Raw genomic sequence first — 14,162 nt, forward strand, 5'->3', positions numbered from 1 at the left:
TGAGTGGCGCCCCACTTAAATTACCCCCAAAGATGAAAAATAGAATGCTAATTCATTATCCTTTTATTTTTTATCCTCCTGTCCTGAACCGAGTGCAAGGATAGGGTCTGGTCTGCTGCTGAATGACAGCAGCAGGGAGGAGGATGGGCTGTTTGTGCACTTTTCAAAGTGCGCATGTCCCTTTGGCTGTCCGTCTTGCGACGACCTGCCAGACATGCACAATTTGAAACTTCTAACCCAGCTTTCTTAAGACAGCTGGGTTAGAATAAGTGCAGGTCGCCAGGACACTGGGGAGAGCTGAGTGAGGCTGCTTCCTCCAATCAGGGCACTGCTCTCACGGTGTGAGAACAGCACCAGAATTGGTGCCGCACTGCAGCATCCAGCTCCTCAGAAGAGGTACGGAGCAGAGGACGTCAGTTCAGGTACGTTTTATTTTTAATATTAATATTTCGCTCCCCCCTCCTCCCATAGACGCCAGCCACCACTGATTACATGCAAGTAATGAACCCCCAAACTCGGTATAAGTTCATTGAACACAACAATGTGATTAAGGTGGATCTCATTCACAAAGTTATCGAGGCATAAATCATATTTAGTACAGACCGTAAATACCACCCGATAGCTCATGTGACATTATTAACTCATATCACTGTGCATATGAAATCATTGTAAAACGACTAAAACTATAAAACTCTGTCACTTACATCACTGTTTAAAATATTTGGAAACATTGATGTAACGCATACTTAACACAAAATCCGACTCTCAACACCCACACAACATGCGTTATTAATGTATGCCTCTGCCAGATTCTTATCTAATTTTCAGTTCCATGTCTGCATTCTTTATGCTGCAGTATATTTATTGTCGCAGTCTTTCGCTAGCTATCCTGGGGACTCTGAACAAATGAACCCAACACCCCTTGGCACCATCCTGCCCCTTTATATATACCACTTTCTGGCAGGCTCAACCTATCAGTACCAGAAGAAGAAGGCCAAGGCAAACGTAACCTGTTTTCCAGCCTCACAAGACTTTCCTGCATTCGCTTCAGTGGTTAATTTGACTTGATGGCTGCTGATTGGCAAAACTGGTACCTGTTTCTGAGGACCACGTCTCCATTCTTGAATCCCAAACTTCAATAAGACAGTCGAAAGAGTGTGACTAATGATTGGATTCCTCACCTTCACTGTGTAGTGTGTCCTCTCTGTACAGGCTGTGGCCTGCACTGTTATCAAACAAACCTTTTTTTGTTGGTAAGTGGACAAGCTAGACAGTGAAGGTGGTGAAGGCAATCATTCGCCACGCTCAATGCTCTCTCTGATTCAATTAAAGACGGCTCTAGGTAAAGCAAGCGCTGGCAAAACGAATGGCCTGGCCTTGGCTGCAGCTTGTAGCCTTTCAACAATTTTTGCTTTGTCATGGTTTTTGAAAAATTTTATTTTTTAGGAAACTGCTAGGAATCCCTCTATCTAAAGAAAATATTGCCTAAAGGCAAAAAAGTTTTTTGTTTTAAAAAAATGCACACATTTCTATATTACTTCCTAGCACTGAAGGGGCCTACTTATGTGGGAATGTGTTCGTTGTGAAAGGGTAGCAGGTTGTGACTAATAGTGGAGTCAAGCAATGGCTGAAGAGGGCTGACACCTTGCCCCTTGAAGCTTGCTGGAGTAGGTGGAAGAAAAATGTGATTGGCACAACCACAGATTAACAAACTTAGGTGCCAATTCCGATCCTGGAAAAACCGGGTACGAACCGTCGGTCGGAGGGTTTTCTCCGTCCGACTCGTACCCGGTAAAATAACCCTACAGACTTGCAAGTACGATTCGTACGGAAACACCATTTCCGTACGAGTCGGAGAAAACACCGACCGACTGTAAAAACACATACCAATGTGATCCGGGACAGCGCCGACGTGACGTCGGGACGCATGCAGGCTGCATTTCACGAACCAGGAAGTACGAATCGTACCCACACCAGTCCGGACGGCAATATTTTTATGGCACCCAAAAAGTGCCGGAAAAGCGAAGTACGGCACGATGCGAGCGGAATTGGGGGCCCGGTACGTGCCGAACCCCCCCCCAGACCCCGCGGATGTACGTGCCGTACCCCCACCCGTGTATGTACGAGTCGTACCCCCACCCATGTACCCCCACCCGTGTATGTACGAGTCGTACCCCCACCCATGTATGTACGAGTCGTACCCCCACCCGTGTATGTATGAGTCGTACCCCCACCCGTGTACCCCCACCCATGTATGTACGAGTCGTACCCCACCCGTGTATGTATGAGTCGTACCCCCACCCGTGTACCCCCACCCATGTATGTACGAGTCGTACCCCCACCCGTGTACCCCCACCCGTGTATGTATGAGTCGTACCCCCACCCGTGTACCCCCACCCGTGTATGTACGAGTCGTACCCCCACCCGTGTACCCCCACCCGTGTATGTACGAGTCGTACCCCCACCCGTGTATGTACGAGATGTACCCCCACCCGTGTATGTATGAGTCGTACCCCCACCCGTGTATGTATGAGTCGTACCCCCACCCGTGTACCCCCACCCATGTATGTACAAGTCGTACCCCCACCCGTGTACCCCCACCCGTGTATGTACGAGACGTACCCCCACCCGTGTATGTACGGTGCGGACCCCCAGCGCTACGCACTGTCCACAAAACAAAGTTCACGGTATTTAGAAGTAGGATATGTAAACATTTATTTACAGTGAACAAAGCCCTAAAGCTATTTTAACAGTAGCGTGCATAGCTGTTCCACAGGAAAGCATCAAGGTACAATATTAAATGTAATATTGCTAGCTCCACCTAGAAAACTGCTACAAAATATGTATTACAAGCCAAATACATTGCTAAAGGTGGTTTTGTAATACATATTCTAGAACAAATCCTTTTAGAAGAATTACCAGTTACCTGCTTAAAGGCTCTAGAGGCACATTTGCATGAGCTTCATACTGTGACACAGGAGTTAACAAAGACCCCTTGATGGTTACTCCCAGAGCTGAGACAAATGCCTTGAGTGTGGAGAGGAGTTCTGGTTCTCTGGTAGACTGACAATCTAGGCTGTTTCCAGGATCTTAATTAATTTCAAGAAGGCCTACCCTGTCACAGTCAGTTGTAGCTAACTCCTGGGCCTGTCCCTTTCCTTTGTACAAGTAGCCAAGCCAGGGACCAGGACAATGGGAGAGGAGCTGCCCCATAACTGGTTTTGATTGATAACAGAGGAGGGGATGCGCATTGCCCTAACCACACTTCAGGGGTGTGATACAGGAGCTCAGCACATGGGAGAAAAGATTCTGCCATGTTGGTTTTGAGAAGAAATGGACACTGTGGGATTGTGTACAGTAAAAGACACAGGAAGTGCTGTAGAGAGATGCAGGGTCAGCCCTGGGAACTTTCACCCCATTGGTTAGGGAGAGGCCCCACCCACAGGCTGGCACTGAGCATAAATGTGGCATATATCACATCCACAGCACCCTCCTCTGAACACCACTGTGCCTGTGAAATATTTTGAAGAAGGGCTATCCTGCTTTCTGAAGACCTGAAGAACCCTTAACATGCTGTCCTTCTACCCAGGATGCCAAAAGCGACTCCGATGGTCAGTTGGCTGACCACCTGTATGAGCTCCAGGGCTAGAACAAGAGTTTCAACAGCCTTTTTCCTGCTTTTCAAACTGACAAATTCCAACTGAACTTGACCTCGAACATGCTTCTGAACTCTGCTGGAGTGAGCCTTGACACCCAATTGTTCTCCTTATGGTATTGGACCCCTGGCTGATGTTAAAGTGTACTCCTAAAGTATCCCAAAATATGTGACTTTTAAATTTTTTGCCAGTTGGGACTGGGAGCAATATGCTAAGCCGATTTACTGAAGGTGCATAACCACTGGGATTGAGTTTACCACAGCTGCAGCTATGTTCTTCCAGCAGGACTGCTGTTGACCTGCATCTGACAATTTTGAGCCCTCCCTAGCCAGAGCCTGCAGTGCAGCCTTTGCCTGCTGAAGAAATCCATGCTCCAGAAACATTTCGAAGTCCAAACGTAGAAAGCTTCACCTGGCCAAGTCACTCTCCTGCATCCTATTTAGTTAGAGGACAGTTTGATTGTGAAAACTAAATGTACCCAACCTTTATCGATGACCTCACTGTGACGTAGGACTTTGGTTCTCTGTCATCAACAAGCTCAACTTGGCCACAACCTGATGCCTTGTGCCCGGTGAAGACTTTTTGCTCCATAAGAGTTTTTAAGTGTAAAAGTAGTTTTTCGCACGGGAGGAAGCTGCTCATCTATTGGACCCACAGTCATCTCAGTTGACCTTAAAAGATACTACTGTACTGGTCTAGAGTAGCCAAGTGCTGCAGTTGGCGCTTTATGATTTTGATGCTATTTTTCATTTCAAACTTTAAAAATTAATTGCGCCAATTCTACTGAGCAAACTTTTGGAGTTTTGGAGCCATTTTATATATCTTAAAATATTCCCTATTTTCCAAAATTGGTTTGGGGTTTTACTAGATAAATACTTTACACGTTGCCTTTAAATTTGGCCTATCTACTCTGTGCCATAGCTACCAGTGAGTTATACTCTGGTTAATTTAGTGAATTTAATGGTTCACCCAGACAAGGTCTGGGGCTATTATATGTGTTGGGTACTTACCATTACCCCAACTAATACCCCTATTTTTAAAATATGCCCTATTGTGTTACTGAAAAGTAAGTATCTGTGTGACTTAAAATGCTACTGTTGCGAAGTACAAAATAGAAGTCACAAAAACCTGATATGTTCAACTGATTTCCCTTTATTTTATCGTGGCCTTTAGGAACAGGGTTTTTTTTGTGTCCCTTGGCCGTAGTCTTCAGGGCCCGTCTTCTATTCAAATGCACCACCACGTGCGTCCTCCTTCTGGTTGTGGGGCTTCTCCGGTAGCCGGTCGTCAGGCTCTCCTATCCTTGGCAGCACCATCTCTCCTTCTTCGGTCTCGTCGGGTACTCTGCTGAAGACGCTCTCTCTCTTCTGGTCGTCGACGACGCCTCTCTCGTCCTCGCAGGTAATATCGTGCTCTGTGATTGGTCCGTCCGTCCTCCAAAAGGCGGGTCTTGGTTCCGTAGTGGATTCTTTAAAGGGCCAGTTGCTGTTGTACTCTCGGGTGCCCTCGACTTTGGAACCCGGTAACTGCGGAGGAAAGAGGAGTCCGCTAGAGAGACGTGTCTTCCTTTTGATCCCCTTAGGTTCTGGAGTCCAATATCTACAAAAGTCATGATTTTCACTAAAAAAAATTGAAGTGAAAGCTTTACATATGCACAAAGGTGCAAGGTTTTCAAAACACCCTTTTGAAGGTTGCCAAAAAAAATACTATTAATATATTTGAAATTTTAGGCTTATACAACTAGTGGCTGTGAGTCCCTGCCATGGGATAAAGGCCCATTTATCTGCCGCAGCGCTTTTAATCTTAAGCTATTAAACTTAGGGCCTTACTTATGTGGAACTTATGCTGCTGTTGGGTCACTTCTTGTGGCGCTGCGGCAGCATAAAAAATGCACCACACTGGGCCATATTTACAAAGTGACGCATCTAGGCAGATGCATCACTTTGTAAACCCATTGCTACATTATACCTACGACAGGTATAATGTATGCAGGGTGGGCGTTTCGTGCCAGAAAAGCCTTATAGAAGTGTTGTAGTGAAATCTATGAGATTTCACTTGGCCACTTCTAGGACGTCAATAAGTCAAATCCTTATGCCTGCTTCAAGCAGGCGTAATGAGTGACTCAGGGCTTTTCACATGGGGCTTGCCTCACGTGAAAAATAAATTGCTGGAGTTGCATCTGTTTTTCACACACTCCAGCAATGCGCCAATTTTGAGCCTACAGATACATCAGGAATACTTACGTATCTCTAAATCCTTGCGACATTGAGCGCCATACAGTAAATACAGCGCATCCACGGTGTAGCAAGGATGGCGCTATAAAAAGTGTTGCATTGTTATTTTCCCGCAGCAACTGGACACTTTTCATAAATGAGGCCCATACTTTCCTGCAAAAATCATAGTTAAAAATGTGCCATGTTTTATTTCATGTATTTTTGCTCTGAAGCCATACTGCGGTTAACCAAATATTTTGAGTAATTTTTTGCAGTTGGGATACACTTTGCTTTAATCCAATTCAAAATGTTTCTTTGCTATTCTCAAACTTATTTACATTTTTCTACTGATCAGTGCAGGTCCATTTTGTGGATGCATGTTTTTTTCATTTGCTTCACCACTGATTGGTTGGCAAATATTTATGTAAGCTTCAAAATACCCCAAAGCCATTGTAATGATTAAGGGCCATATTATCAAGGAACGGCGATAACATTATCGCCGCTTTAGCGGCAGGAAACTGTCGCTAAAGCGGCGATAATGGGCTTGATAATATGCCCCAGTGAATTCCCATAGAAGCTCATGTTGACACCAGAACATGGGGTTCTATGGGAATTCTCAAGGGCATATCATCAAGCCCATTATCACCGCTTTAGCTGAAGTTTCCTGCCGCTAAAGCGGCGATAATGTTATCGCCGTTCCTTGATAATATGGCCCCACATCATTTACACATTAGAAAAGAAAATGCCAGCCATTGCCTACAAATCACACACTCCCAGTAACCCATCATCAATTATGTTTCCTTAGTGTGAAGACATTATTAACCCAGTAGAAATGGGAGAGTAAAGGTTTAACTATTTTCTTGTTCTCATTAATTTAGTCTATCATAGACCGAGATTAACCATACATTGTGTAATTTGCTATTCTGTCACTGTTTGTTATTTTCACTGTAGTCAAGGTCTAAACCCTGCAGATTGTCAAGCGTTATCGTAAAACAATCAAGACAAATAAAGAAGATTAATTAAATTGAAAAGAAATTCGAAACAAATAATAGAAATGTGAGATTAGCTACTAATTGGTTTCTAAATAAAACAATACTTCCTAACAGAGATATGAAAGGAACACCTGTTCAACTGGAAATTAGGTGCTAGGGGTTTACAGTGAAGGCATATTTATATTCCACTGTGATAAAATAAAATCTCGAACGCCTTGAAATGCTTCTGTGCTTCTGGAGAAGGAGTTCAGAACAGGTGCAGTACCTGTGGATTCGCCTATGCGGCTTCTTTGATTGGTAGCTGGTGCACGTCAGGAGAAGCAGCATTCTCTGCTGCAAGAATGCAATGCCTTTCATTCGACATTGTTTAATCATAGGCGCAGGGTGATTTCTTTTCCTCCTCTGGCACCTCATTCCAGGCCATGCAATGCAAACATTTAATACATATATGGTGTGGGTACGTATTTGTCCAAATATTTTCAAACTGCTGATCATTTTTAGGAAGCAATTGTCACTTAGGGGCATATCAGCAACAACCGGCGATAATTATCGCTAAGCGCACTTAGCGCTAGGATAATTATCGCCGGCTATCGCTGAATTTTATTGCTGAGATAGCGTGCTATCAGCAAAGCTTATCTCAAAAGTGATCAAATTCCTGGCGCAAGCTGCCAAATGTGCGATTATCGCTGGAAATCCAGCGATAATCGCACAAGGTTTGGCGATAGCTTGTTGATAGGGCAGGGCATACTTAACCATGATATCCCCCTTCCATTGGATATCATGGCTAAGTCAAACTAAAAGCAGGCATAAGGAAAGTAGCGATAACCAAGGTTTGCGCTACTTTTCTTATCACCATGCTTGTTAGCGTGCACATTGATAATTGGAGAAATGTCGGTTAGCGACATTTCTCCAGTTATTTTGGGAAGGAACGCCCACTTTGCATCTCATTAGAGATGCAAAGGTGGGTGTTACGGGAAAGGGCGCTAAGGCAAGGATTCACGCTACAGGGTGACCTTGCTGATAAAGCGATAAAATTATCGCCGCATTTCGGCCGAAAACGGCCTCAAAAGCAGTGACAATTTTATAGCGCCACCTTATTAATATGCCCCCAAGTGCACTTCTCTAGTCGTGTGCCTCACTATTTTGAGGCAATGGATAAGTGCTCCACAAACTCAAAATTACACGTGTTTTAACTAGATCTGTACTCAATTCCCCACAGATGCCACATCCCTGTGCTATGTCTACAAACTACCCAGTGCCAATGAAAGGCATGAAGGCAGGATAAACCTGCATTTCGTAATGAGCTGGTTCGGACCTTGTTTTCCTTTACCGGACACAGGTGTTGGCAGTTTTCTCCAACGGGAAGATGCAAAATTCAAAACAGTCTGAGTATTAATGTGAACAGTCCACATCATATCGAGGAATAAAATATAGAAAGGTAAGCGCATACTGGGAAGTACAGATTTACTCTTCCCAACTCCTCATCTGCGTACTTTGAGGATAATTTAAGTGACATATTGAACACCTAGACTTAGTTATCTATTGATATTTTTTTTCAATATTCTGTTTTCGACATTGTGTTTTATCGATATTGTGGTTTCAATATTCTGGGGCACATGTTTTGCCCCTGTAGCCATGTGTGTGCATATACATTTTCCTTACAGTAACTCATCTTGTAATGAAGGATTAACAGTATTACTGTTCTTAGAATTTATGATGGATTTAATTTTTCATTATAAGAATGTGGTATCATTTAAATGATACTTGAAAATGTAACACTTTTAGGGATAGAAGGAGGCGACTAGTTGATTAGTAGTGGGTACATGCTACCTATTGCTAACTGGATGCTTCACAGGGACACCTATTGATAACTCGTTTTTCTATAGTCCCAAGACCTTCTATGGGTACACTTTTTGACATTTAGAGTGCCAAAGAACATAGACCTTCTCAAAAGAGAAGCCTGTGCAGGAATGAATTAGTTCATGTACCTGGGGACTCCTCCCGTTGACCCGAAGGGCTGTCATTTACACTGGTCCATTTGTCCCTGAAGTAGGTCTGGGTGGTGAACTCCATGCCGTTTGTGGAGTTTGTGGTGTTTTCTTCACTCCGATTCTACGGAGCAAGCAGACTCCCCAAAAAACTCTGCTCCGCGCAGTTTTTTTTCCACGCTCTCCAGCGTCAAGTTGGCGAACGCGAGTGAGGAAAATCTGCTGAGAGTTCTAAACCGGTGGTCGTATTTCTCCACGTGGGTGGTCGCAACCACTCGCGTTGAGAAACCTTCTGTTCGCGTTGATACAGCTGTTGCTTGAGTAGAAAATGTATTTGAGTGGCAGAAAAGAAGCAGCACCCTGTTGCACTGCACATGGTGCAGTTTGCATTGATTTTCCAGAGTGGGACAAGCACCTGGCACTGAAAATCAACGTGAACGGCACGACCAAACACGCTTTGCCGCTTGCCTGATGGACAACCTCAACAGTTTGAATGATTTTGAAAGACAAAAGTGGCTATAACCTCCTTGCTTTGTAAATGCGAAGGATGAAATATTATTGTTATATTTCCTTGAGAATCACAAAGAACGATGCCTTCTTTTCCTTTTAACGCTCTAGGAATAGCAATGCTGACATAACAAATCAAAGGAACTTGTCATTTGCAATGCCGCTCAGTCTCGCCTTCTTCTTTGCACAGTGCAAGATTAGCGAGGAGAAGGCCCTTTTGTTGTTTTTACTGCCAACAATATCCTACTTTCCCCTGCATCTGCATGCCGCAAGCCACATTCAAGCTTCCTTTCTGCCACCCCCCTCACTGCAAGCTTTAGCTGTCAGAATATTGAAAACTAAGGAACATCACGAGCTGTTCCTCTTCTAGATGGAGGTGAGAGGATGCACTGGGGGTTCGGCTACTAACTACTCAGCAGCAACAGAATTTCCGCTCCCATAAGCCGTGGAAATGGCATAGAGATTAATCGGAAAATATTTCATAAGTTTTCCCAGAACTGCAGTAATAGTGAAAAGCAGTTAGCAAGTGGGCAATTGCAATTTATTTATTTTAAGAATGTATTGCTTGAGCATGTTCAGTTCTAGAAGAATTTAGAAGAACAAAAATGTTTCTGAAAACCATCATATTGCAAAAGATTCCCTATACCCCTCAGCTGGGTTTCTGAGAAAATGTCAAAGTGGGCTGAAAGGCAGTGTCTGGAGGAATCTGTTAGGCGGGCAAAACTTATTATTTGTGTTTGTTAAGTTAAAAAATATAACACTTAAACATAAATGATGCCGATATAAAGATAACATAGGTTTGGTTGCTACCTTTAAATGTCACATCTGCCCCTTCCCAGGCAGTGGTTCCATAAACAGACTGTTGTAATTTACTTACCATCACAATACTGGATTTATTACAGACCACTGCTCGTCAGTTATTTGCTATATTCACTCATGCCTTTGTACCTATCTAGTGGTGCTCTATGGCCTATTGCACTGTGGAAAAGTCCCCATTTATGAATACAATGAATTATGTAAAACAACTAACTAAAGCTGCTCACCTAACATAAATCAATATTCAGTTTAAGCAGCAAATGAGCTTCAGGCGACGTCACCAGTTCCACCAGCATATGTGCCTCCTCGGTCCTCGACAAAGTACCATAAATTTACTTTATTATTACGATCTGTCTCCTCTGAAGGCCAATAACATAAAGCCTTTGTTTACACAAAGCCGATAAAAAGTCAATTTTCTCAATCAATATGCATTATTACATAACTTTGGATTGTTTTTTCTCTTAAAAAAATGAATAAATCCCAATGATTTGTTCACTTTGTTACTGAAGACCTTGGAGGTAACTGTCGGAACCAATAAAATGCAGAATTCTAACAGACATCAAAGAATAAAAAAGAGAAATGCTATTTTTTTTTTTTACATCATGCGGTACATGTAATAAGCTTTTTCATGTAAAAAAGCTTAGCATTCTGGAAGCATGGGAATATGAAATATTGTAAACATTCATATATTCACCTGTGACTAAAGGTTTGGTATGATTAAAATCAGGCTCTTTCCCTATTATTGCAACATATACAGACAATTACCATGATGAAGTGTATGGATATCAACTCAGTCTTTCTCTGTTTATTCCCACTGCCTTCTTTAGCTGCTATAGGAGTTGAAACTGAGAATTTGTAATGTGCTTGAAATATATGTTCTCTGCAGACTTACAAAAGACTTACAAAAGTAACTCCCATTCCATGCTAATTGGTGCCATGACCATGGAATACAGCAACTATGCAGATAGTACATAGGTAAATAAATTGCCCCTCCCTTACATGCCAGACCTGGGGGATGGGGTCACCATGGCTAAAATCTGCTCGTGGAGGGCCCATGCGCGCCTCCACCCCCTAAAAATAACGTCAGGCTCGAGGGATGGAGTCCTTGGGGCAGAAGTCAGCCCATGAGGAGGGCCACATGTACTCCTTCAAAATAACACCCGTCCCCGGGATGGGGTCCCTGGGGTTGAAATCAGCTTGAGATCAGGGACTGTGTGAACATATCCCCCTCAAACGAACACCGGGCCATGAGAGTAGGGTCAGCTTGGCCGAAATTGGCTTAGGGAGGGGGAACATGTGTGCCCCTCTCCCCTTTATTTAAAAAGTGGCCTTGGGGGGTGGGATCCCCAGAGTCTAACAGCTCGGGGAGGAAACCCACGCCGTAATGAACTAAACAAAATACAGTAATTCACCAGTTACAGCTATGAACTGTAACATACAATGTAAATATTGATTGTTCCCTTATAATTTGATCCAACACGTGTTTTTTTTGTTAAATGTAGTTAGGACAATTGTATAAAGATAACAACTTGTGTATCTGTTCAACAAGATACAATCTCGATAAACCTTCCTTGTGATGTGAGACCAGTAAGGGCTTTATGAATGCGACATGACGTCAGTGAGCCAGTAACCAGTTTTTTTAAGGGTATTTCAGCTTCACTGTGGTAATATCATGAGTTTGACGTCTACACTTCAGTAGTAGATATGCTTATCAGTAATGCAACGTTTATTAGTAATGTGTAATATTTGGTCACATGTATTTTGCCTGCATAGCCTGGCTGCTCAAAATGTGGGTGCCCCAGATTAGGAATTGGCACTAAGTAATGTGGAGGTAAGTAAACTTTAACATCTGCCCAAAAAGGATCACACTATACTGCATTATTCTTTGTGCCTTTACACCCTATCGGCGTAATAGTTAGCATCAACACCAACACGATTTGAAACCATGCCACACTGACAATAACGTGGTGCCTACAACTCAATGGCCAGCAGAAATAGTGAGGAAATAGCGAAACCTTCAACTTTGGTTGTTTTGTCAACAAAATGTTACGTTATGAGGTTCCCCAGCAAAGTAGCTGGTAAGTCGCAAACGCCCACAAGTTTATTTTCTGTAGCCTCTTTAAGTCATCAGTTCGTTGCTTTCTGCAAATTAACCAGCAAGTGCAGAATATTAAGACCATCGGTGGGTGTGAGGTGGGCCCTGATTTAAGTGAGGCAAAGGCTGTAGTCAGTGGGTCATAATGTCCACTCTCACACTCAACCGCGTTTTTACGAGAAATTGTATTCCAAAGCTGCAAATTGTTAAGCATCCCCTTTCGACCCATTTTGGACATGGATAATAAAACGCAATATATTTTCCTTTTGGGGTCAAGATTGTGGGGCGACAGCTAATGAAGCCCGCTGATAGACTCTGACCATGTCCATTTTCTGCTTCAACAGAGCGTGTAACTGAAGTCAAGACTGACATCTTCGTCACCAGCTTTGGGCCTGTGTCTGATCATGACATGGTAAGTGGAACATCTCTTCTTGCATATTTTTACTTTAGAGAATAATTCTATCCACGGAAGATTTATGCACTGTGTCGTGTTGTGTGCAAACACATGGTTTGCAGTTTTTTCGAAAAACATTGTTGCTTTTAAGTTGCTGAGCTGCCCCACGCATCTCAAATCAGCCAGGCTGGCTGGTTTGTTAAACATTTCCACATTGCTCACATGTATTATGTTTGCCCTAAGTTATGATGCGCAAGCTATATTTTATTTATTTATTATATGTGAAAAAATCGCGAAAAAAAAATCCTTTTGGAAAACACTTCTTTTTTAAAAAAGAAAAATCAAAAACTGACATCTTCTTTCATATGAACATTGTTCAGGTCCTCGACACGGAGAGGCACCTCACATTAAATCTAACCCTTTGTATCTTAGCCAGCAGTCAGCTATAAAGGGTTGATTCATCATCACAAGAAGATCAGCTGCTTCAGACCTAGAGAGCACTTTAGATCTCTGACGTCCAATATTCTGGCGCTCATTCCAAGAGTCGGGAAAAGAAGATAGTGCAGATAACTGTAGTAACAGAGAAAAACTAGAGGGGCTGCAACGCTTTGCAGTTTCAATCTAAGAGGAAATCCACATCATGCATCGGCAACGATTTAAACAAGCAAATTAGATGTATGAAGTCTCTTGCAAGATGTCCTATTCCTGTCTTTTTGCTTTGTATGTATGGACACTTTTTTAAACTAATGTAGTGCCCAGATTATTTAGATTAAGTTATGTAGATGCACATAAACATATAAATATAGATTCATAAAAAGGGCGTGCAAATTAAAAATTTCTTGCCAGCTGATAATGACGAAAAGCGCAAAGTTTGTAACTCCATTAAGTTGCGGAACTGGTTTCCTTGTCGGACTATGGGGCATATTATCAAGGACGGCGTTAAAAAGTATCGACGGTTTAGCGGCAGAAAACTGCCGCTAAGGCGGTGATAATGGGCTTGATAATATACCCTTTAGAATTCCAATAGAAGTCCATGTTCTGGTGTGAACATGGGCTTCTATTGGCATTCTCTGCGGCATATTATCAAGCCCATTATCACCACTTAGCGGTAGTTTTCTGCCGCTAAACCGGTGATAATTTTAACGCCGTCCTTGATAATATGCCCCTATGTCCGGCAGCTGAAATTTTACCCCAAAAAATGTAGCTCACTTATTTTCCCGAAAATGCTTTCCTTGTCAAACTGAGGGGCATATTATCAAGGATGGCGTTAAAATTATCGCCGCTTTAGCGGCAGGAAACTGCAGCTAAAAGTGGTGATAATGGGCTTGATAATATGCCCTTGAGAATTCCAATAGAAGTCCATGTTCTCATGTCAACATGGGCTTCTATTGGAATTCTCTGCGGCATATTATCAAGCCTATTATCACCGCTAAAGCGGGGATAATTTTAACGCCGTTTCTTGATAATATGCCCCTATGTCTGGCAGCTGAAATTTTCCCCC

The 14,162-nt window shown here is 42.9% G+C and overlaps 1 protein-coding gene across 1 annotated transcript in view; it reads left to right on the forward strand.

Annotated features, from left to right (window-relative positions):
• Window positions 1–14,162, forward strand: part of LOC146810798 (gamma-aminobutyric acid receptor subunit alpha-1) — a 419,681-nt gene that overhangs the window by 175,684 nt on the left and 229,835 nt on the right. The window contains exon 4 of the mRNA XM_085617828.1: window positions 12,612–12,679. Coding sequence (XP_085473954.1) covers window positions 12,612–12,679 — 68 coding nt within the window. The remainder of the gene's footprint in view (window positions 1–12,611; window positions 12,680–14,162) is intronic.

Source organism: Triturus cristatus, chromosome 7 (assembly GCF_964204655.1).
Source record: "Triturus cristatus chromosome 7, aTriCri1.1, whole genome shotgun sequence".
Lineage (NCBI taxonomy): Eukaryota > Metazoa > Chordata > Amphibia > Caudata > Salamandridae > Triturus > Triturus cristatus.